Below are 24,402 nucleotides of genomic sequence, written 5' to 3' on the forward strand. Positions count from 1 at the left end.
TGCTGACGGCTCTGGGCAGAGCTGGGTCGCGCCAGCCGTTGTCCTGGCTGCCCCAGGCTCCTGCCCTGCCTGGCAGCGTCTCCCCAACTCCTGTGCTCTGCTCTGCCTGCAGGACTTTGGGAAGTGCCCGCGACTGAGGCTGTTTACTCAGGAGTACATCCTTGCCTTGAACGAGCTCAACGCGGGGATGGAGGTGGTGAAGAAGTTCATTCAGAGGTGAGTCACACCGCCCCTCCCCTCCCTGCCTCCGAGCCCACTTTCCTCTCCAGCCAGAGCCACCTGCTCCGTGCTGCCTGGGAGGAGCCGCTGCTGGGGTTCAAAGGCTCTAGGCGTCCCATCTTCTATGAGGGCCTCTGCTGGATCCTTCCCACCGTGTATGGTCTGAGCCACTGCTGTGTGATATTGAGCCAGTCACTGCACCTCTCTGATCTTGTTTCCTCAGATGCCCATAGGGGGCTGTTGTGCAATTAAATGAGGGCGAAATATCCGAGGAAGCCCCTAGCACGCCACGCGTGCCCAGCAGGAGCTCGGGGAAAGGTCATGGTCCTGAGCGGTGTTAGCATTCCCGCGGCCCCTGCAGCCCTGGCGCTGCGGGCCTGGGGTGTTTAGCCAAGGACCCCCCCCGCTGTGGTCCCACAGCTGTTCAACTCGACCAAGAGGAAGCCAGATGTTCTCGTTCTTGCTCACCTCTGGTGTCTGGGGTTGTTTTGTTTGGCTGGTCGGCTGGTCCGGTTTTGCTTTTGCTTTTTGCATTTTTTCATTTTCTGTCTGTGCTTCGGTTTCCTCGTCTCTAGCATGGGAACCACAGAGCCCCTCATCCGGTCAGTGTGGCGATCGGTGAGCCGGCGGGTGGGCGGCACCGAGCACGGCGCGGATGCCTGTCGCTGGGTTAGCCGGCGTCGTTACTGCTTTCTTAAGAAAATCAAAATAACTTTTCTAAACCAGTTGGGAAGCCGTGTACTCCCTAAATGTGCTCACAAAGCATTTCCAGACCCACACGACGAGCTCTTCTGCCTGAGCCCTGGTGACTTCAGGGTCCTTTTAAAGCGCCTGGCTGTGGTTTGTGAGATGCCGTCAGGTCTGGCCATAGTAGCTGTGGCCACGGCAGCGATTTCCCACAGCGTCGCGGGTGTCATCCTTAGACCCGCAGTCCGCCCACTTTGCAGATGAGGAAACCCAGGACAGAGATAGCATGACAAATAATGAGGACTTAGTGACTGTGTCCCAGACCCCATACTAATAAGCAAAGATGACCATAGTAATTTTTCTTCCAAAGCAGGACAATTTCGAGAGTAAAATGGGGTGTTATAAATAATTATTCCCAAACCACCAGGTAGAAACATGACTCCCAGGACATACAGTCACCCCATGCCAGGTCTTTCTGTGCATTAGGAAACTTGGTCCTCACTGTAACCCACCGAGGCGGGGGCTGTTGTCCTCATTTTACAGCTCAGGAAACTGAGGGCAGAGCGTTCAGGTAGCTTGTCAAGACTACTCAGCTGGATTCGAACTCAGGCACCCTGGATCTGGAGCCCACAGCCTGGAGCTTTGCTCTCTGCCGCCTACACGTGGCACAGCCAGGACCCAAATCCCGGTGTCGCCAACCACATGGCGAAGGCAGAGCAGGCCAGCCCCGTGCCTGAGTGGCACCTGGCATCCGCCTCCTCCCCACCTCCCATCTCGCAGGCGCCTCACCCCCGCCCTCTGCTCTGTTCCAGCATGCACGGCCCCACAGGGCACTGCCCACACCCCCGGGTCCTGCCCAACCTGGTGGCCGTGTGCCTGGCTGCCATCTACTCCTGCTACGAAGAGTTCATCAACAGGTCAGTCACTGCCCCTGCCAGCAAGGCTTGGGTGGGGGGCACGCTGCCACATCCATCGTGCGCACAAGTCACCAAGGACCGGCCAGGCCGGGGAGGTGGAGTGGCTTTCGCTAGACAGGTCTCATGGTGTAGTTGCCAAATTCCCTGAGCCCGTTGAGTCCGGGGCCCAGGACCTGGGGAGGTGGCTGAGAAAGCAAACACTGTGAGTCCGCCCCAGCGACCGCAAGGCTGTGTGGCCACTCGGCTTTAGGAGCTAAGGTTTTATGCTGAAGACTTCTCACGACACATGGACTTGTGCATGTGTGCACATGTGTGTGCACAGCTGTGTGCATGGGTGTGCAGATGTGTGAGTGGAAGGTACATACACGTGTGAATGTGTGTGGGGGGTGGGCGTGCACATGTGTGTGTGCCTGTGTGTGGGGACACTGCTGATCACCCTGCCATGCACAGGACAGGCCCCGCAACACAGCATCATCTGGCCCCAGATGTCAGTAGAGCCAGATCGAGGACCCCGAGCTGGGTGGTGATCGCACAGGAGTAGTCTCTGCACTCTGCACCTGGGAGTTATGTACGTGACTGTCGTGGATTTAAGTCATACCCAGGGTTTGCAGGAGCCGGCTCGCCCCTTACATTTGGGAGCACACGTGTCCCAGTGCTGCAGCTCGAGGTCGGTCGTGGTGGGAGTACTGACCCCGAGGAAACTGGCAAACACTGCAGGCCAGGGCTGCTTTTTTTCCTGGAGAGCTGGTTGCTAGACATTTACCAGCATACGGTGGGTTATGTCTTAATAAAAAAGAAAAGAAAGGAACAGGTGGCCAGGCTCCGCCCAGTGCCATTCTGATTTAGTTGGGACGGCCTTGGCACCGATGTTTGTTGCATTGAACTCCCCAGGCAACTCTAATGCACGGCCAGAGTTGAGAACCCCTGGTCGCAAAATTTTTCTGTCTGTGATCCTTGAACACCTGCTCCAGAGTCACCCGGACTGTTTGTTTAAAAAGCAGATTCCTGGGTGCAGCATTTCTGGGCCGGGGCGAGAGATCTGCCTCCCTGAACCCCACAGGGGATTCTGCAGCTGAACGTGGAGGATCCCTGCAGGGGAGGAGCTGAGGGACATCCAGCGTGACTGGAGCAGAGGGAAGGAAGGAAGAAAAAGATGAAGCTGGGGAGGGAGACAGGGCTGGCCACGGAGAGGCAGCTGCTCAGACCCCAGCGGCCCGGGGCTCTCCTGGGCGGGCGGTAAATGCAGATCCGGATTTAGCAGGTCTGGGCCTGGGACGCTACACACGCAACGAGCTCCCGGTCCATGCCGTGGGTTGGGGCACACTCGGAGTGGCAGGGCTGCCCCTGTGTTTCTGTGGCAGAATTTTTATTCTGAGAGCATTGGCAGGTCGACAGTGGGTTGTAGGTAGAGGAGGGACGTGGTGAGATCTCAGTTCCAGATTTTCCTCCCATGGCTGCTGCAGGGAGCATGCACAGGAGGGGCGGGCTCTCCTGTGGGGACGCGGGGCAGCTGTCACAATGAGGCGCCAGGGTGGAGGCGTGGCCAGGTGGGTCCCTCTGCCTCCCACCCAGCCTGGTAGTTTGGAACCACCAGGTTCCAGCCAGTGCTGTTAGTTCCTCCGGAACGTCAGCGGCACCCTGGGAAGCGAGACGCTGCCAAGACGTTTCCCGGCTCAGCTCCATCACGCCCCGTTGGTCAGCCCCTGCGAGATAAAGCCCTCGATGTCCTCCAGGCAGTCGTGGTGCTCTCGGTGGGCACACAGTGTACTCACGCTCAAGAGAACAGACAGCTTGACCCAGGTCACCGCGGCTCTCTGAAAAATCAGCGGTCTGAGCCAACAGCCTTGAAAGTCCACTCCTCAGCCCCAGCAAAGGAAACAAAGGGGATGGAGTGTCGAGCACTCAGGGAGCAAATCAGATCTGAACCGAAGGAGAACTTGGGCCGCCCCTCCCCGCACAGACCACACACGATTCCCCGTCAGCTGTGGATTTCCAGACTTTAGCTGAGGGACTGTGTTTTTCTCCCAGCAAAGCTTAACGTGTATTTGCTGAGCACCCCAGTGGGCCCAGCTCCGGCCTGGCTCATGGCACATGCCGGGTAAATTCAGACCCTCCCTGTGCACTGGGTTCGAGTCCTGCACTTTGCCCTCGGAGCTGCGACACAGAACCCAGCGGCATGGCCCAGTCCTCGAGCCCCAGAGAGATAGGCACATGCGGGTGGCACATTTGGGGAGTGACCAGACGAGCAGCTGTCTTTAATCATGCCATCGTGCTTGGAGTCACTTGGAGCAGTGTGTCTCAACCTTGACCGCGCATGTGGGGAGACTTAAAAATGACTCAAATCCAGGCCCCACCCCGGAGATTCTGATCTAACTGGGCTGCAGGACATTTAGAAGTGCCCCGGGGGATCCTGGTGTCCAGCTGGGGGTGGAAGGCTCTGGTTTAGAAGGAGTTGTGGGGCAGGAAGGATGTAAGCAACATGAAGAAATCAAGGAAGACTTCGTGGAGGAGGGGACCTGCACAGGATCTTCAGGGACTTTGGAAGCCCCACTAGTGGGGAGGGGCCTGGGCTTTGTATTCAGAGGGATCTGGTTTGAAATCCCATCTCCCTCAACTCATAAACCGTGCGATCAGGGTGGATCATTTAATCTCTGGGGGTGCCTTTCCACTCCTGTAGCATGGAGATGGTGGGACACACCCTCAGCGACGCCTGTGAGCATCTGTGTGATAGCTCAGCACTGTGCTGGCCCGTGAGCACCAGCAGAGGAATCCCATTGCTGGTACCACTGTCCATTGGATGCGCCTCCCAGGAAACTGGGTCCACTGGGACGTATTCGTTGAGAGGAGGGGCTTTAACCAGGTCGAGGTTCTGACACGTCCTGCTGTAGAGAGGCCAAATTTCATCATGTTTGGCCCAGCACTTGCCAAACAACTGTGACATTAATGATGCATAGAGCCCGTTTCTCAGTTAACACCCATTAACCCCCTGTGCAAGCGTGTTCCTCCAGGAAGTCGGAGATGCCGTAGCTGGGGGGTTACCCAGCCGGGAGGGCCCCACACATGCCAGGGCCCAGACTAGAATTCTGGGGTTTCTCCGCTGGCGGGGGGCGTGGTGGGCCGTAGAGCTGAGCCCTGGGGCACACTGCGGCCACAGGGTCAGCAGTAGGAGGGCAGTCAGACTGCAGGAAGCAGCTACAGAATCACTTAGTATGTGTCACAGGTGTGTCACAGGTGGTCGGGGAGGGTGTCTGGGTGCAGGAGAATGCCGTCACGTAGAGTCAGCTTCGCTCCTTCATTTAGCGCGTATTTACTGAGCGCCCGCTGGAGCCGGGGCTACGGCGTGGGCTCTGGACACAGGCAGCCAGGGTTTGGGAGCCAGGCCCCCTCCTCGTGTCTGCAAGGCCCGCAGCTTGCCCACCCACCAGAGCCTCAGTGTCCGCACTGGCAGGACGGGGGTGATGATGGTCCCACCTCACAGCCTCCTCTGGGGGTTCAGGGAGGCGTTCAACACGATGGCACCTGGCGCATCGCGAGCGCCCACTGATGCCCGCACTCACATGCCCTCTCTCCCCTCTCCCCCAGCCGCGACAATTCCCCAAGCCTGAAGGAAATCCGGAACGGCTGCCAGCAGCCATGCGACCGGAAGCCCACCTTACCTCTGCGCCTTCTGCACCCCAGCCCGGACCTGGTGTCTCAGGAAGCCACGCTGTCCGAGGCGCGGCTCAAGTCGGTGGTCGTGGCCTCCAGCGAGATCCACGTGGAGGTGGAACGCACCAGCACTGCCAAGCCGGCGCTGACGGCCGGCGCGGGCGACGACAGCGAGCCCAGCCTCATCGACTGCCTCATGGTCAGCCCTGCCTGCAGCACCATGAGCATCGAGCTGGGCCCGCAGGCCGACCGCACGCTCGCCTGCCACGTGGAAATCCTCAAGCTGCTGTGAGTGCCCCCGTGCGCCACCGCCAGCCGGGGTGGGGACGTGGCTTTGCTTCTGGGTGCGGCCGTGCTTGTTGGTTCTGGCGAGGTACCCAGGGGTGGGCACGGGTGTGTGTGTGTGAGTGCACTACTGAGTGTGCACAAGTGTGGCTGTGAGTGCGAGCACACAGGGTGCACATGTACAAGTGCATGAGGGCACATGTGGGTGTGTGCACAAATACCTACGGTGTGTATCTGTGAACATACGGTGCGTGCATACACATACATGAGATACATGCATAGCTATGTCTGCACGTGTGCTCAAGCGTCCGAGCCCGTGTGCGTGCACAAGCATACGCGTGTGCGCATGAGTTTGAGTGTCTGGATGTGTCTGCCAGGGCATGCAGGAGCATGAAGGTGCCCGTGTGTCTGCGAGTGTGTGGACTTCTCTGCGTGTTGTGTCAGGTGTGTAGGTTCCTGCTGAGCTTGTGAATGTCTTCCTGTGTCTAAGTGGCTACGTGTGTGTGTGTGTGGGTGTGACAGCAGACGTGTGGCGGCCTGAGTGCATGGGGTGGGTGTGTGGAGGGTGTAGGAGCCAGATGTAGGCAGATGTGGATTTCTCCCTGGGCCTGCGTGTGTTTTGAGGGTCTGTGTGTGTAATTGCAGAAGTGTGGGTGTGTCTAGGCACTTGTTCTGGTTGTGTGCACGAGTGGCTATGAGCACACGCCTGTTTGTACACAAGAATTAGAGTGTGTGTTTCTCTGTGTACGTGTGCAAGTGTGCATGTGAGCCAGTGTGTGAGTGTTTCTGTGTTGTGTGAGCCACACATGCTTATGTGTGTTTGGGGTGTGAGTGTCTACATACAGATGCATGTGTCTACATGGGTGGTGGGGCATGTGTGCAGGTGTGTGTGGCTGTGCCTGGGTGTCCGTGAGGTTGTGTGTGCACATTGGTGTGTGTGCCTGGGTGTGCCTGGGGGAGCCTTCTGTAAGGGCAGTGTTGTTTTGGAAAATGGCTGGGCTGTGCCAAGGTGCAGGGTGCCCTCTGCCTTGTCCTGGCCGAGTTCCCATTGGCAGGGAGGGCTTGGCGCAGGCCAGGCTGGTGGAAGAAGCTCCAGAGAACAAACCAGCAGATGTGACCGGGTCTGCTCTGGGTGGTACCATTTCTGAGCATGGTGCTTCGGGCCTGTCCCTGCCCCTCCTCGAGCCTCCGTTCTGTGACGCTACAATGGTGGGGGCTGAGGGCGGGTAGTTCCTAGTCCTTGACCCCCAGGGGTCTTGCCAGCCTCTGCAGTCATACCCTCCGCGTGCGCCTGGTTCCAGGATTCCCTTCTGCCCCCTGCTGGCCCCGTGGCCCCACCTCAGCAGGTGCCTCCCCCTCCTGGCTCCCACAAACCCCTTCCTTAGAATAGGGCTCTGCCCACTCTCGGGAGACCCAGGTGCAGAGATTGGCATTTGCACGTGCAGTCTGTTGTGGTTGCCGGACTTTTCAGAGGGACCGGGGCCCAGCTGTGTCATCACATGTAACCGGCATGTGGTGCCTGTCTGAGGCCAGGGGCACCAGGGGCCCTCAATCTGGGGGAGGCCTGTGGTGCTGTCGGCATGTGCAGGGGTTCCACCGAGTCGCCGTGTAGCGTCGGTTCATCCTCAGTCATGAGCACATCGCGGGCCGAGTGTGCCCTGGGTTTGGAGGGCAGGCGGTGGGCTTCTGGTGGCCTCGTGAGCTGGCGAGACGGGATGGGAGGTGCCTTGGGGCGCCCTGTGTGTGTCTCTGGAGGTGAACACACACCTACGTGTGCACACACGGTTACACAGTGGCTTCTGGTGGCTTGAAGAGGATTGTGGAGGCAGCGTCCCCACACACCTTCCACATGGGCCCTGCCCCGGAGAGGAAAGGGCAGGGCCTCCCCAGGGGGTTGGTGCCAGCCACGCCTGTGGTCCCAGGAACAGAGGCCAGGTGGGGACATGCCACATTCAGCAGCTCCCCAGCCAGAGGAGGTTCCGATTCCACTCAGCATCCTGGAGCACACACCTCAGCCCTCTGCGACCCTTCAAGACAGGGAAGAGCAGCGGCAGACAGGCCCCCAGATGACAGTCAGCTCCCGAGGGCCCCAGGTTTTGGGAGGGGCTCCTCACTCTGGTGGAGGCATGGGCGCGCCAGGCCAGGGACGGGCCCTGCTCTCCGCTTCGGCCCCTGACTCCAGCTGCTTTCTGCAAACACCACAAACGCCCAGGCTTTCTGCCATCTTGGTCCTGACTCATACTTCTCATTAAGCGCTAAGGGTTTAAATTTCATCATGCAGTTGACACACATTTTTTTGCTTCTTCATAAACACGCTGGTGAATGAGAGCTCTGTTCCTCCTGATGCGCTTCCAGACCTCCCGCCTGCCCACATCACTCGGCCGCCAGGGCGTGGGTGGGGGTCAGGGGCCAGGGCCAGGAGGTGTTCCCGACGGGCTGCCGGGCCAGGGCCCACCGCCTCCCGCTCAGAGCAGCGACTCACTCCCAGCCCAGAGGTCTCCCCAAAGCAGGGGTTATCCTTCCCGAAGCCTCTTTTACCTTGGGGGAGCTCAGAACACAATTTGGGCCTGAGAACTTCATTTCCTACCAACTTTCCTTCCCTAACCCAGCTGGTTTGTTGGAGGCCTCAGACCCGTCGGACGCAAACAAGCCCAGCAGCCCGCAGGCTCCAAAGCGAGCTACGTTGGGAAAAGCTCAATTCAGAGCGTGCTGGATCCAAATCCCACATGTCCACACACTGGTGACCGTGGGCGGGTCGGTTGTCCTCTCTGAGCCCAGCTCCCCAGCCAGGAGGTGGAGTGAGTGCGGCTGCTCTGGGACCTTGGCACAAAGATTGAGGGGTGCGGGCTCTGAGCACCCAGTGCAGAGCGGACACCCCTTGCCAGATGGGAGCAGCCACCATTTATGATGCAACAGTCTCCTCTGTTTTAAGATACTGTTAAGATAAGAGTAAGGCACACCATCGATTCAATAACAGTGCTTTGAGAGAGAGAGGGAAAAGACCAACATGGCATTCAGTGCGTGCTTGGATTGCAAGAAGTTTGAATCTGAGCATGGAGGGAGTGTGGCATGTGGCTTATCTGCTGTGTGACTATGGGCAGCAGTCTTGGCTCTTTTGGCCTCAGTTTTCTTGCCTGTAAAATGGGTGCCTTCTCGGAGGACTGTGTGAGAATTCAGGGACGTTGGAGATTTCCAGTGCTGGCCCAGCCTCTGGTTCTTGATAGGAGTGAACTGCTATTACCAGTATAGAAGTGCTGCCCACAGGAGCACATACATAAAGAAGGGAAGTAGATGGTTTCCTGTGGAATCAGAGGGCTTAGAGGGCATTGTGGGGGCTAAGGAGCCTCTCTGAGAGCCTTGGCCCAGTGTGACCAACCCCCATTGGAAAGGGTACTGCTGGGCCCAGGGGGTGCAGGGCAGCACAGCCCACCGCACGGCCGGCGGTGGGGAGGGGTGTCTGAAAGGCACAGCCTTGGTTAGTTCATGCGTCGGAAGGACCGTGCGTCATTAGAATTCGACACCTCTGAAAAGCAGCCTAAGCTGCAAGAATTCCCTGCAGACCCTTGAAAAGGAAAACTGTTCCAAACACAGGTCAAAGTTGATGCTGAAAAAATACCCCATAAGGCCTGAGCTGAGGGGATGATGGAAGGAACGTGGACCCGGGAGCCAGACGGAGCAGGTTTAGACACAGGCTTCATGCTCACCTAGGCTCATTGAAGTCCCGCTTCTTCCCTAGTTAGCTCTGTGACCTTCGACAGGTGTCTGAACCTCTCTGGGCTTCCATTTCTCATCTGTGAAATGGGGTTCTAAAGCCAGCCTGGCCCCATTAATGTGAGGGTTAAACGTGGGGGTGCCTAATACCTGAGGCATGTCAGAGGCCTACGGGATGCTCCTCTTCTCCTTCCTGGGTGGGCACTCAGGCCCCTCACAGCCTGCCTGCCACCCTCCCTGCCATCCCAGGCCAGGCTTGCCCGAAGGGGAGAATGGCCCGATGGCCAGAGGCAGCAGGCGCACCAGAGCCAGGGCTGCCCCACACGCCAGCCCAGAGGCTGGCACTGCTCTCCCAACGCTCATGGCGGGAGCTCTGCCGCCCACCAGGGCCTGCGCCGAGGCCAGCTGGAGAGAAGCCCACCCACAGGAGGGTCCCTCGTCCCACTTCTCAGGGACCTGGCCAGCCTCCCCTGTCCCCCGAGACTGGTCAGACTGGGGTGGAGCCAGCAGCCACCCGCAGACTCTCAAGGCTGGACTGGGCCGAAGTGAGGAAGGAAGTCGGCTTGCCCTCTTCCTCTTTCTGTGCCCCCGCAGCGCCGCTCGGTCCTGTGGGTCCTGTGGGTCCTGTGTGCGCCGCCATGACGGAGCCGCCAGGAAGCCAGACCCCGGGCTGGGGAGGAAGAGGCCTGAGCCCAGACCCGTGCCTGAGGCAGGCGACCCGCGCCTGAGGCAGGCCTCCCCCTCCTGCTGGGCTCAGCGCAGGCCGCCCGTGGCCCAGGGAGCAGCCTTGTCAACATCCCCTTCTGTGCGGGAGGAGTGAGCCCCGGGCCACGTGGCTTCCCAGAGCCCAGACTCCACCTGCTTCTACGGCCGCAGCCCCACACCCTCCGAGTCCCACTCTCATTACGGCTGATTTGAAATCTCCTTGGAGTTCTGTATTTAATGGCGTTTCTATGCAGCACGTACTTTATTTTTTAAAAAGTAAAAAAAAAACTAAGTGTTCTTTTTGATATGGGGAAGTCGTCTTCCTCCATAGGCATGAGTTGGGCCACTGTCCCTGGGAGACGCCGTGTCACTGAGGGGGTGGAGCACAGACACAGGGCGGCTCCTGGGTCCAGACCCCAGTTCTCAGTAGCTGTGTGGCCTGGGGCCAGGGCTGCAGCCCACCGAGTCTCAGTTTTCCTACCTGTAAAATGGGGATGGCAAGAGCGCCGCCCCACAGGTCACTGGGAGAAGTGTGGGCTGACGCCTGGGAAGCCCTCGTGGAGGGCGTGGCACAGGACAGGCGCTGTAGACCAGGTTTGCTGTCACCACGTTTAGATTTTCTGGAAACCATAAGAGTCAGTGACAGGTGGGAGGCAAGGCGGAAGGGGATTTTGGGGAGGGAAGACAAGCCAGCTGCAGAGAAGAGGTGTCCGCGTCCTGACCCGCATCCCGCAGGCCTCTGAGTTCCCTGGGCTGCGGGGCCGCGGGCGGCACAGCGCGTGGGCCTCCGTCCTCAGGCGCCTCGGGCCAGCCGACCTGCTGCGTCCTCGGCCGAGCCTCCTGCGACTGAACTCAGACGGTGTCCCCTCCTCGCACGGCGTCCGGAGATTAAGGTTTGCAAACCCGGGCCCAGTACGCGGCGTAGCGAGTACCGGGTGAACTCAGCATCACTCTTAAACCTATCGCAGCCACAGGCTTTTCTGGTAATTCTTTTCTGAGCATCTGGTGTCTGCGTCTTTCCTCAGAACCTTCCAGGGTATGATCTGGGTTCTGAAGGCCACCGCTTTATCATGGGTTTGTTTGGAGGAAGCTGGGGCGGGAAAAGCCCTCGTCCAGGGGTTATCTGAACCGACCATTGCCAACGGGAGCGTGTTTGTCCTTGGGGGCGAAAACGTCTTCCTCTGTTTCTATATAAGGCGCAGTTGGACATGGGGCACGCAAACAGATACGCAGGATGTCTGCAGCATGAAACTGTGTGGGGTGGGAGGCCAATTAGTAAAAAAAAGTCTAGAAAGTTCCTTGGGGAGAGAGGTGATGAAAGAAGGTTGAGAAGCACTGAATTCTAAACGTAAGGGAATTTCAGGGTTGTAGGACCAAGAATCAGGCTTGGGGTCCCAGGGCCTTCCCACTGCCCAGCCCAGGTCCAGGCACCCCAGCCTTTCCCGGGGGCGTACCTGCCGGTGCCAGTGGAGCATCTGACTGCAGCACCTCCAACTTGGGCCACGGGACAGGGGTCCACATGCCCCCTCGTGCCAGACTCGCACCTGCTGCCCAGGTCCAAGTCAGGCGGTCAGCGTGCCTCCCACGCGAGCTGGCACCTGGTGACACCCACCGTCCTGCAGGATGGAGACTCGCCAATGCCCCTTCCACTACAGCGTGAAACACACACCCCAGGCTCTGTCCCGGCCCAGGCCCAGTGTGCCTGGGGCTTTGGTTCGGCAGTCCTCTTCTGAATCCTCTTCCGAGCGCCAACTGTCCACCAGTCCCGTGGCCCAACAAGGGGGTTGCAGAGGAAAGACCCAGCCTCCCCTGGGCTGGTCGGAGGTGAAATGTGCATGAGCTTGGGAGCATGAAGGACAGTTCTGTGTCTCGGGTGGGGCAGCTCCAGAGGGTTTAAGCTCTGGGCCCTCGGAGGTGCCAGGCCTGGCCTGGGATGGTCGGTGAGAACTGCCCGGCTCTGGGCTTGCTCTTCAGCCGAGTCCCTGAAGCCAGAGCAGCCAGGGACCCCAGCTCAGCGTGGGCTCTGGGCTCCCCGTAAGAGAGCACCTGAGGTCAAATCTCAACCGCCGGCTGGTGACTTTATGGGAATCAGGAAACATCTCTGAGCCTTGGCTGTCCTCATCTATAGAGGGGGGTTGTCATGATTCTGGTCTCTGGGGGCCACGTGTGAATGCTTTGCTGCATGGCATAGGTCCATCTCGTCTCAGACTGAGACACTGGCGTGCCCCTCTAGTTTTCTGGGCCCTCCCAGCTTTTAGGGGGAAGAGTTGGCGGAAGAATTTGCTTCTGTATGCAGCTGTGCTGGTAGGTTGGGAACGTCGGAAGCTGTTGCTTTCCCCTCCTGTGACCTCCACATGGCACCAATCCAAGGTCCCCCTCAGCGAGTTGTTTAACTGCTCCCGTCTGTAATTTGGACTCGCTCGGGGTCACTGGGCAGGTCCCATCAGCTAATGCAGGCAAAGCGCTGGGTACAGGTCCCAACGCCCAGTGGGTGCTCAGTGACGTGCAGCTGTCGTTATCAATGCGACTGTGGTTTCCAGTGTCAGTCTCGCCAGGGTTGGACGGGGTGTGACTGTCTCGTGCCTGGTTTAACCCGACACTGGTGTGGCAGAACCTGAAATACCTGGTTCTGAGTCCCCCGTCACCTCTTCCTGGCTGTGTGGATGACTGAGTGGGTAGCTTACCTCTCCCAGCTGGCCACGCATGTGACACGAGAGGAAGGCTCCCTCGTGAAAGGGTTAAACGTGTGGCACTTTCTACTCTTGCTGTGACTGAGGTTTCATCCCCTTTCCTTGCTGAGGCAGGTGTTAGGCTTTGCTAAGATCTCAGCTTCAGTCTGTCAGGGCTGTGAGAGCCGAGGGTCTGCAGTCAGAGAAGCCTGGATTTCATTTCTTACTAGCCACCACTGTGCTAGCTTGCACAGTTTGCTTAACCTCTCTGGGCCTCCATTTTCCTCATCTGTTAAATGGGGCTAATCATACTGACTTCGTTGTGCTTTTTGCGAAGAGCAAATGAACCAAGGTAAAGCTCTTCAGCATGATTCAATGCGTGCAGGACACGTTGGTGAAATTGTAGCTGTTATCACCATCATCATTGCTTTTACTGTCATTAGCACAACTGTAAAAATGTTCTTGCTTGTCAGGAAGCAAGAATAGAAGTATCCAATACAAATCAGGAGGGTTGACCCAAACTCCAAATAAACAGCACGGAATTATTATTTTTTATGAATCGGTCTATAGATTTGCCACTCGGCTCTTCTGGTCAATCGGAGGTGAGACTGGCTCTGCAGTCCCAGCCTAAGCCCCTGTACCAGTTTGCTAGAACTGTGGCTTAGACAACAGGAATTTATTTTCTCACAGTTCTGGAGGCCGGAAGTGGAAGGTCAAGGTGTCGGCAGGGCAAGTTTCTCCTGAGGCTTGTAGGTGGCACCTCCCCGCTGCGTGTGGTCTCCTCTGCACGCACAGCCCTGGTGAAGCTGTGTCCAGATTTCCTCTTCTATAAGGACACCCATCAGTGGCCTCATTTTAACCTAAAGACCAGATCTCCCCATACAGTCACATTCTGCGATCCTGGGGGTTAGAACTTCAGTACACAAGCGCAAGTGGGGACCACAGTTCAGCCCTTCACACGCCTAATGGCTCAAAAGAGGGAACGGACGTGATAGTGTAGCCTCGGCTCAGAGGCGAGGGGTGTAAAATCCCAAGCTAGTTGCTAATGCACTCCAGCTGCCACAGGAAAGGCTCTGGAGAGGTTCTGTCGGTGAGACTCGTGGCCACGCCGCGAGCATTAGGCGGCTTGTCCTCGCGGCTTCCCGGAAATTGGAGTGTGCAGAGCTGTCGGTGTCACCTGACTCCTGCAGGCTCTCATCCTTCCTTCTGGGACAGCACATCACAAACCTGTCCTTGTCCCGACCAAACCTGACTGTCACGCTCTCTCGTCCTAGGTCGGATTACGATGACTGGAGACCGTCTCTGGCCAGTTTGCTTCAACCCATTCCATTCCCCAAAGAGTAAGTCCCACGCGCGTCTCGGGAACCCTCTGACCTGTCAGAAGAGCCTCAGTCGTGCACTAAGGCCTTAGTGGGGAGCAGCCATTCGGGGGACCTGCCGTATCACAGTGGGTAGACCAAGGGGACGTCGGTCCCAGCCCAACCACGTCCTCAGCTGCGGGACCCCTGGGGAGGCACATCCCCCACCCCCGAAAATGGGGGAATTAGAAAGTGGGGAGATTGTGGGTCCTGCCTGTTCCCACTGTTACAAGGCTTCGCGGAGCTGAGAGCGCAAACGCGGCCCTCCCCGCGGCACCTGGCGTGCAGTGAAGTTAGCAGTTGCCATGATGCGCCAGGCGGGAGCAGTGATACCCGCCTCTCCTCTCTCCAGGGGGGACGGTGACAACCACAGTGTACCGCGTGTGGCATTGCTTGCCGTGCCGCAGCGAGACGCTGCGAGCGATTATCACACCCAGGACGGGTGCCCAGCTCAGGCTCCATGGCAAATACGGCCCGAAATGGAGCCTGCATCTCTGTCTCGCCAGCCCTCACCCCAGTACTGAGTTTATCACAGCGAAGCGGGGAGAAACTGGCTGGCGGACGACGGCCTGAGGAGAAGGCTTTGTCTAAACAGCCAGGCCCTAAAATGCCTCCAGGTCTCTGTTTCAATAGCTTGGAAGAAGCCAGGCCCCAGGAGGCAGCCGGGCTCTCTCAGGAGCCGATTACGGGGCCCTGTTTACGAAATGCGGCTCTGCAAGGGCCCATTACACCGAGTAATTGCCCCATTTGCTGGCCTGGCCGCTCCCCGAGGGCCCCCGGGACTGGAGACCGGAGAAATCCGACTCCTGAGAGGCGCTGGGGTCTCGGAAGAGCAGCGGCGTCATTGGCTGCAGCCTGTCCCCGCAGGCCGGGCCGCGCTGGGCTGTGGCCCGTGACGCAGCTCGCCTGGAGCGGTGGTCCCCGATGGCCGCGCCGATGCGGCCGTAACGAGTGCGGCGCCCCTCGTTGTGGAACAATTAACGAACACACCCGGGTCCCTGGAGGCCCGTGCACTGCACGTGCTCACGCGCCAGTTACGGCTCAGCGCCCTCCTGCTCGCGGGCGTGGGCCCCGGGGGGCTTGGGCGGTTTGGGGGACTCAGTCTGTTCGTGTTACTGTGGTCCTCGGCCTCATCAAAGGGGGCCTTTGTTTTGGAACATTGAGCAGGGACAGAATGTCGGCACTTCATTCCCAGCTTCCTCTTCATTCTTCCAGCCAGACACAGAGTCTGGACGTCCCCAGAGGAAAGTCTTTGGAACATTGTGCTGTTCAGAAGTGCCCCGCTAACTGCCAGCTTTTCCTTTGTTTTTGTCGCAGAGCTCTCGCCCACGAGAAGTTCACCAAGTGAGTATTTGGACACCACCCTCGTTACCTCCCGGTACGCTTGGCCTCTGTCCGGAGGTCCTCCGTCGGCGGCCGGCCTCCTCCTGGCCCCTTCTCTGTGGCACGCACTTTCTCCCGAGACACGTGTCCAAGCCCATCCTGGCGTTTCCCGGACCTGTCGGCCCGCCTGGCTCCCTGGCCCCCTCCCAGCCATTCCCTGGCCCCACACCTTCCAGCTGGGGACCCTGGGGTGACTCCACCCGCCCTGCCCCTCTCTCTTCCAGGGAACTGAAGTACGTGATTCAGAGGTTTGCTGAAGACCCGCGACAAGAGGTGAGGCCTTTCTTTCCACATCGTGGGTCCGCTGTCTGGGGACGGCAGGACGCGTGGGGGCCTCTCAGAGGCCTTCTGAGGCTCTGGCAGGGGCCTCCTCGTCACCGCCGGGCAGTCAGACGGTTTACAAAGGCTCCTTGCCTTGTGCCTAAACACAGCCCCACCCTGGTGTCAGAGCCCGGCCTCTGATGTCCGTGTTTTACTGTAATCCCAGGCAAGCAAGAGGTGGCTTCTCCACGCAGCGGAGGCCTCGATTGGAGTGGGCTGGTGGGGGGCTCCCAACTAGCTCGGGACGGCGTTTTCATCCTGTCTGGCCCTGCTGTTCTGTGGATCAGTGGGCTGAGGGGGGAATCCGAGCCGGGTTTTTATTTCCTGGCATGATGACCAAGGGCCTCCCCGAGGGGTCCCTCTGTCCCTCACAAAAGCTGGGCTTCCCCCTTCCACCCCAGAGCCCATGCGCACGAGCGGGCAGGGATGTCGGTGGGCTGCGAACCAGCCTGTAGCTGTTCTCCCGCCACGGCATCCATATGCCCCTAATGGCAGCACCTGGCCCTCAGCATGTACCTACCCTGCGTCAGTCTCATTTGTCTTCTCGTTGACTCCTCACAACGACCCTATGAGTAGCTTCTATCGTCCCCACGTTACATCAGAATGACCCTTTCAGAGTTGAGGAAACCAAAACTGAGTTACATCCCCACTGTTGCACCATTGGTCCGTGGCTAAGGCAGGACTCGAACCCAAGAAGCCTGGCTCCAGAGCTGTGCTAATGACCAGCTCACTGGCTCCCTGCGCCATGTGATGAGCCTTCCCGCCCCGTGGAGCTCCAAGCCCCCTCTCTGTACACATGGATTCTGGGGTGCAGCAGGGACCAGTTCGGGGCCAACCCGGACACACGTGCCCCCGGCAGAGCAAGGAGAAGCCTGTGCAGAGGAGAGTGAGTTTTCCTCACTCTGTCCTGGGAGGCTTCGGGGAGAAGGTGGTGCTGACCCGGCTGGACTTAGCTTGAACAGGTGGAGTTTGGGCCTCGGTCTGGAAAAGCCAGTACTGGGCAGGGGGGTGGGGAGTGGGGTTTGAGAAGGAATGTGGGGACACGTGGACACCAAGGCCTCGCCCGTGTCCAACCAGCGCAGGTCACTGTGACCCAGAACCCACAGTTCCTTGGGCTCGAAATCTAGCTGTTCTAGAGCAGTCCTCAAACCCGAGGAGTTTGTTAAAAAGCAGCCCCCCCACTGCTCCCCTCACAGCTCCAGCTCGCTGGGCCTGGGCGAGCCAAGAATCTGCGTTTCCAACAAGCATCCCAGGTGGTTCTGATGTGCTGGTCTCCACACCACACCGTGCAACCTAGTTCTAGAAAGATCTAGTTCTAGAACACCATGATTCTAAACGCCGATTCTGAAAGTGACCCTCAGGCGTGGTGGGAAAAGCAGAAACGCTGGCCGTGGCGCTTTTAAATGGTCGGGTACCAGAGACCGTCTCCATTTTTCTTAAACCGAAGTCCTTCCTGCTGCGTGTGACGACAGTCTCAGAATTCCCCTGGAAAGTGAGCCTTTGTGTCCAACACGGACTTCGAAGCTGGGAGAATGAAAGTGGTACCAGCTGCTGCTCAGAGTGGAGAGGCGGAGCCAGCTGTAGAAGGGACCTTTCCAAACCGGGGTGACGGGCACGAGGCCGCAGGGGATCCCCAAGTCAGGAGGGCGCTGGCGCCCTGGCCACCGAGGCCCACATGCCGTCGGCCTCTGGCTTTTATTTTCTCTGCGGTTCCTTTTATCTCTGTCTCCCTTTTCCTCCTCACGCTTCTCTCCCCCCTCCTCCCTTCTCCCTCCTAAATGAAGCCAAAATTGTTTTCTTTTAAATTCCCTGCTGTATTTATCGAAGAGCGTTTTATATTTTTGAGTCCTCATTTCTCTGAAGTGGATAAGTGAACCCTTGATATTCTTCCAACTCAGAAAAAAATACAGGCCCACTGCCTTTGTTTTCTGTTTGCTTATGTGTGGGTTTCGATCAGTTTAGTGTCTGCGAGTAAGCGACTCTTGGCAGCAGATTGTCTTTTACTCCTAAAGGAAACGATCGGGAATGTCTCTCCGCTTTCTTCTGAGAATGGGGAGGAGGAAAAAAACAAAGGCTTTTGTGTTTCTCTCTCTCTCTGTAATCACAGTGGGGCCAGAGCGGATGTGGAATTCCTCTCAAACACGCGTGCACACACAAGTGCGTGCACGCATGCACACACACCCCCACACAGAGCGCCCGGAAGGGGCTGGGGAGCTGTGCTTTTGGCACTGAAGCTGCCCCCACCCTGGACAGAGACCCACAGAGGGAGGTGGGGGCGGGGCCTAATGAGAGAGGGCTGCAGAGTCCCAGAGGGGTGGGGGGGGCGGGACAGAGACCCGGGGGCACAGTGCCCACGCAGCGGAGGCAGGAAAGTCGGGAGGGAGGAAGGCAGACACCGAGAGGCGGGTCAGTGCTGGGGGCAGCAGAACCCCAAAGAGAGAGGGGAGAGGTTTACAGAGGAAGGGCAGAGAGCAAGAGAGAGGAGAGACACAGAGACAGAGGACAGAGAGTTGGACACAGGGGACAAGGGAAATGGCCCCGCCCAGAGGGCACAGCAGCAGGGGGCTGCGTCTGGGCGGCCGCTGTGGGCATCTCCCTGCCCTGGTGCAGCCAGGCCTGCCCCGCTGATGGCCAGTGGCTGGCAGTCCTAGCGTGGAGACCACAAGGTTTCCCAAAAGGTCTTTCGCGGAATTTGGTGCAAGGCTGGCGGCTGCTGGACAAAACAAATTTAAACAGGTTTCTTAACTGCGGGACTTGCCCGAGGCTTTAACGTTGGTGAGTGGGGATCATGGTCACCGTTGTCGCCAGGGCTGCATGAAGCCGACTGGCCGTGTCTGTCCTCTGTCCGGCAGGTCCACTCGTGCCTGCTGAGCGTGCGGGCCGGCAAGGACGGCTGGTTCCAGCTCTACAGCCCCGGAGGGGTGGCCTGTGACGACGACGGAGAGCTGTTCGCGAGCATGGTACGCGACCCGGCCCCGCCAGGGGCTGTGCGCCTCGCCCTGGGCTGGGGGCCCCTGGCAGACACAGGGCCTGCCCCTCCCGACTGATCACACAGCCGCCCCGAGCCCACAGCGGGCAGCCAGGGGTTCCCAGGCTGACGCGAGGCTCATGTGAGGGTGGTGACGGCAGGACCACAACTGTCACTTGCACATTTGTTCTCTGAGCAGGCTCCAAGCCGAGAGCTGGACGGTCCCGCTCTCGCTCAGCCTCACTCAGTGCCGTGCGGAGGGGACACAGGCTTTACCCCATTTTATAGACACGGCAGCCCAAGCCCAGGCGTTACCTGCCCGAGATCACGCAGTTGATTGCCCTGGTGGGTTACATACAAGGGATTCTGGACAGTACCACGAGTCCCCCAGCTCATGTCAGCCTTACAGCCAGGCGTCAAGGTCAGGGTGATCGTCCCCACTGCAGTGAGGGGTCTGAGGTCCCCAAACCGATAACCGCATCCATGGTGACTTCTGGTACTTCCTTTGTGCCAGGCACTGTGTCCACACTTCACAGGCACCACCCTGTTTGACCTTCACAGCAGCCCTATTGCGTAATCACACCTGTGTTGAAACAGGCCCAGAGAGGTTCCGTGACTTGCTTGAGGGCACACAGGCCTCCTGTTTCCAGCCCTGGGCCAAGCCCAGTAGCCAAGGGACACGAGCTCCTCTTCCCCTGGGCGGGCGGGTAAGAGATGCAGCAGACGTGAGGGTCCGGCGCGGCGTAGTCGTGCAGGAAAACGACGCGGTGGTGATTCTCGTCTCTCTGGGCGGCCGGTTAGTGGGGCGAGCGCTTCACAGAGCTCCCCGCAGCGAACTTAGCAGGGATGTGTGACGGGGATGACAAGTCGAGACGCTGCCTTGGGAGCCGTTCTGGAAAAGGGCTTACGTTTAGGCCCCGCGCCCTCCCCTGCGCTCCTCGCCGGCTGCCCCAGGAGGGCTTCCGAGTACTCGGCCCGGCGTGCCCTGGAACAGCCTGGGCCCCGCCCTCCCGCCTCCTGCGCAGCCACCTCTCAAGGGTTCTCCTCTGATGTCACAGCCTCACCATGGCAACGCTCAGTGGCCCCCACCCCTCGCTGCGGGGACGCGGTGAGGGAGCGCTGGCGGCTTCCCAGCCGAGAGATTGCGTTTGCATGCTGGGGTTGTTAATGATGGAGCGGAAAAAACACACCCGGGGAAGGAAACAGGCAGCCACTGGGATGGAAATGCGTTGTTTCCATGGAGACACACGGCGAGGAAGGCATCCCTGGATCAGGCTGCCGTTTCCAACCGCCAAAGGGCGTTTCCCGTTGTGTGCAGTGGGAGGAAGAACAGCGGGGTGTCTGTGCCTCCCCGAGCCGGGTGGTTGGGGACCCCTGCCCTTGGGTCCCCACCCACCACAGACCAGAAAGGAAGACCGGCCCACACGTACCCCAAGATGGAGCAGAGTCTGCCAGTTCTTGGGTTTCTGGGGCAGGTGGTCTCCCCAGAACACCCTTCGGAGCCCGCAGAGGGCTTGGCGGGAGGCAGGGCTCCGTCACGGCCTCATCCCACACACATACCCCCAAGCGAGGGCCACCCAGAAATTTCCACCTGGTTCCAACAGCGCTAGGAACTCAGAGAACCAATGTCAGCAGACTCGTGAGGGGACCTGGGGAGGGGGCTTTTTTTTTTCTATTGTGGTAAAATACACATAACATAGAAGTTGCCATTTTAGCCATTTTTACGGGTACAGTTCAGTGGCGTTAAATACAGTCACGTTGTTTTGCAACCATCGCCAGCGTCCATGTCCAGAGCTTGCTCACCGTCCCGAGCCGAGACTCGGCCCCCGTGAAACACCGACTCCCGCTCCCCAGGCTCTGGGCCCGGGCAGCGCCGCTTTGCCTTCTGTCTCTGAGTCTGCCTGTTTCAGGAACCTCACGTGAGAGGAGTCAGAGTCTATTCGTCCTTTTGTGACTGGCTGGTGTCACTCAGCATCGCATCCTCGAGGCCCCTCCCCACTGAATGGCGTCGTCAGTGGGGGTCGCGCATCCCCACGGATCTGGTGATGGCGGAGCACCGAGCTGTCCGCGAGGGCGTGGGCGGGTCTCTTCCACGTCTCCTAGCTCACGCTCCTTCCGGCATGTTGGAGCCTGCATGGGGGCTGCAGCCCCCCGAGATCCCCATCCCTTCACCGGAGCCCTCTTGTCCCGCAGGTGCATATCCTCATGGGCTCCTGTTACAAGACCAAAAAATTCCTGCTCTCCCTGGCGGAAAACAAGCTGGGACCCTGCATGCTCCTGGCGCTGAGGGGCAACCAGACCATGGTGGAGGTAAGCCCTGGCCCGAGGCCCCGGCAAGCCCGCCGGCTCTCTGTCCCTTCGTCCTTGTGGACTGAGGACCTCCGGGAGCCAGGAGCGGTTCCAGGAGGGCGGCAGGCCAGGCAGGTGCAGGCCCAGCCCTCCCGAGCGTGGTGGGAGCCACACTGTGGTCCAGTGTGTCGGTCAGAGGGGTCGCGGAGGTGTCTGCTCATCTGTTGCTGTGTAACAACCACCCCCAGTGGGGGCTTTAGAATCACGACACTCGTTTGTTTTGCTCCTGGATCTTGGGGTGCCCAGGCACAGCCAAGGAGTCCTCACTCGGGGTCTCGTGGTCGCAGGCAGATGGGGCTGGGTCGGGCCATCTCCAGAGGTCCCTGCGTTGGCCTGAGGGAACGCAAACAGCAAGGCTGGAGCATTGGGGGCACCCCGGCCCCTCCACGTGTGGCCTCGGGGCAGCCTGCTCAGCTGCCGAGAAGCACACGCCCCGAGCTCCCTCATGTCACCCTCCCCCGCTCCTTCCCTGCTCCTCTTTCCCCCCGCCCCCCCTCCAAAGTCCCCAGGAGCTTGGGGCTCTCAGAGCAACTGTCCTGAGAAAAACCAGGCAGAAGCCGTGTCACCTTATTAACTTGGCCTCAAGAGTCGGGTGGCTCATGTCCCCCACATTCTACCCTCTGGAAGTGAGCCACCAAGCTGGTCCTTAGACCAGGGCATGAGAATGAGACTTCAGCTTTCGGTGGGAAGAGCGTCCAAGAATTTGCAGGCGTGTTTTAAACCACCTCATGGAAGAGGAGAGGTACATGAGGTTTGAGAACTGAGGAGGAGTCAGCAGGAAGGCAGGAGCAGGGCTGGCCATGGGGACAGCATGTGCCAAGGCCCTGTGGCAGGGAGAGGCTTGGTAGATGCTGGGTGGCTGGAACATAGTGAACCAGGGTGAGAGGTTTGGGATCCTGTTGAACATGCGTGAAGAGCCCAGTAGGTGCCCATGGTGTGGCGAGGAGTTTGGATTTAGTCCTGGCTGCCCTGTGACGGGGACTCGGGTGGTGGGAGAGGGTTGAGCAGGGAGCAGGAGGCAGGCAAGAGGAGCTGCAGGGCTCAGGCCGGGTGGGCTGTCCTTGGCAAGTGAGCAGTCATGGAAGAGCCAGGCGTGGTGGCACCTGTAGTCCCAGCTCCTGAGGAGACTAAGACAGGAGAATCGCTTAAGCCCAAGAGTTTGAGACCAGCCTGGGCAACACAGCAAGGCCCTGTCTCAAAAAAAAAAAAAGAAGAAGTCACTGGAAAGGTGTCTAGGCAGGGCTGTTCAGCATGTTGGCCCGGGCAGGAGAGCAGCGTGTGCAGCACGAGGCCGTCCTGGAAGCGGCCTGTGGCAGATGTGCCCCCGGCCCCAGCCCAGCCAGGCGGCTTCTCTAGAGCACTCCCCCGTGCCAGTCACTGGGGGAAGAACTGGGGACAGCAAGAGGGCTCTTTGGGGCTCTCTGCCAACACTCGGGGCCTGACACGCACCGTTCCCGCCCTCAGCATGCGCCCCGGCGTTCCCGTTGCCCGACGGGAAGCTGGCGTGTGATTCGCTCAGCGTCACACAGCCAGGGATGCGGGCAGGGGAGAGCACCGTGCCGGGTCCGGAAAAAAAACCGTCGGGGCGCCCAGAGCATGCTCAGCTCATGGGCTCCTGGGGGGCTGCTGGGTGGGCCGAGCACCTCGCCCAGGGCCGCGGGCCGGACCGTGACGTGCCCTGTGGTTCCGGGCAGATCCTGTGCTTGATGCTGGAGTACAACATCATCGACAACAACGACACCCAGCTGCAGATCATCTCGACCCTGGAGAGCACGGAAGTGGGGAAGCGCATGTACGAGCAGCTGTGCGACCGCCAGCGGGAGCTGAAGGAGCTGGTGAGTCCTCGGCCACGGAGGCTGTCCCGGGCACCGGGCCAGGCGGGCCAGAGCGAGCACCCAGGGGCGCAGTGGGGCTGAGCCCAGAACTGTTACCTGCACCTGCGCAGGGCCCATCTCACTGAATATCCTCCAACCCAGCTAGGTCAGGATGATTACCTGCCACTTCCCAGGTGATCAGAGATAGGCGCAGAGAGGTAAAGCAGCTGGCCCAAAGTCACACAGCTCATACTGGCCTGGCCAGGACTGGATCCTGTCTCGCTGTCACTGCCCACCCTCCCTCCCTCATGTCCCTTAGACTCCCCTTTCAGTGCCTGGGGCCCGCCTTCCAGATGCCAGCACCCACACCTCTGCCGAAGTCTTCCTCCGTCCACGCACACGCACGCACACGCGTGTGCACAGCAGGACGGAGCGGTGGGGGTTCTTGCCCCTGATCTGGAGCAGGCCTCAGCCACCGGCTTCCAAGAGAGAGTTATAAACACCCCAGTCCCTCACTCTTGGGTGGGCTGTCCCCAAATCTCTGAGACGTGGTTTCTCCGTCATTGTCCGGAGGCCCAGGGGGAGTTGGAGCCGGTGTCCCCAGTAATTGCTGGATCGATGACACCCCTTCCAGAGGGGATGTGCACAGTCTCGCTGCCCCGCTCCCCCACTGCTGTTTCGTGGGCTCCCTTCCCTGATAAACTGCCCGCGCTCAAACCGAGTCCCAGGATCCACCCTGAGACCAGGACCACCATGATGCCTTCTGCCACCAAGAAAATAGTGGCAGCTCCCTGAGCGGTGTTTACAGGGGCGGAGGGGCAGGGCGGAGACTCAGGGAAAGAGCGAGTAGTAACCAGTCTGGTTTCCGTTGCAGCAAAGGAAAGGTGGGCCCACCAGGCTGACACTGCCCTCCAAGTCCACAGTGAGTGGGTCGTTTCTCTCTGTGGGGTGGGCGGGGGCTGGTCCTCCCTGCTGGGGAGCAGCGGATGGTGCTGTGGGTGACAGGGGAGGGGAACAAGGAACCCTGGTACCTGACAGGCCAGCTCTTCCAGGAGGTAACTGCATTGCAGGAAGAAAAATGAAAACCAAAGAGAGCATTGAAATATCATGATAAAGATTGTTGGGTGATAATGATGTTAACATGTTACCAATTTTTGTTAATAATAATGGTAATAATGACATGGAGCATTTATGTGCTGGATACTGTACTGTTAGTTTTTTGTCTTCACAACAACCCTATGAGGTACATGGATATCACCATTCCCATTTTACAAGGTCTTCAGGGATCTTACCTCCTGCCATTCTACTGCCCCGTTGTGCTTGACACGTGGCTTTTGCCTCGTGGATGAAGAGGGCTGCTTAAGCTCC

General features: G+C 59.1%; 1 protein-coding gene across 1 annotated transcript in view; it reads left to right on the plus strand.

Annotated features, from left to right (window-relative positions):
• CMIP (c-Maf inducing protein) overlaps nucleotides 1-24,402 on the plus strand; it is a 230,246-nt gene that overhangs the window by 199,888 nt on the left and 5,956 nt on the right. Inside the window, exons 8-17 of the mRNA XM_012648221.1 lie at nucleotides 113-216; nucleotides 1,719-1,823; nucleotides 5,406-5,759; nucleotides 14,116-14,181; nucleotides 15,517-15,543; nucleotides 15,807-15,855; nucleotides 18,756-18,863; nucleotides 21,065-21,181; nucleotides 22,915-23,055; nucleotides 23,909-23,956. Of these exons, the coding sequence (XP_012503675.1) occupies nucleotides 113-216; nucleotides 1,719-1,823; nucleotides 5,406-5,759; nucleotides 14,116-14,181; nucleotides 15,517-15,543; nucleotides 15,807-15,855; nucleotides 18,756-18,863; nucleotides 21,065-21,181; nucleotides 22,915-23,055; nucleotides 23,909-23,956 (1,119 nt within the window). The remainder of the gene's footprint in view (nucleotides 1-112; nucleotides 217-1,718; nucleotides 1,824-5,405; nucleotides 5,760-14,115; nucleotides 14,182-15,516; nucleotides 15,544-15,806; nucleotides 15,856-18,755; nucleotides 18,864-21,064; nucleotides 21,182-22,914; nucleotides 23,056-23,908; nucleotides 23,957-24,402) is intronic.

The sequence above is a fragment of the Propithecus coquereli genome, unplaced genomic scaffold (genome assembly GCF_000956105.1).
Source record: "Propithecus coquereli isolate 6110/MARCELLA unplaced genomic scaffold, Pcoq_1.0 Scaffold280, whole genome shotgun sequence".
NCBI classification, from domain to species: Eukaryota; Metazoa; Chordata; class Mammalia; order Primates; family Indriidae; genus Propithecus; species Propithecus coquereli.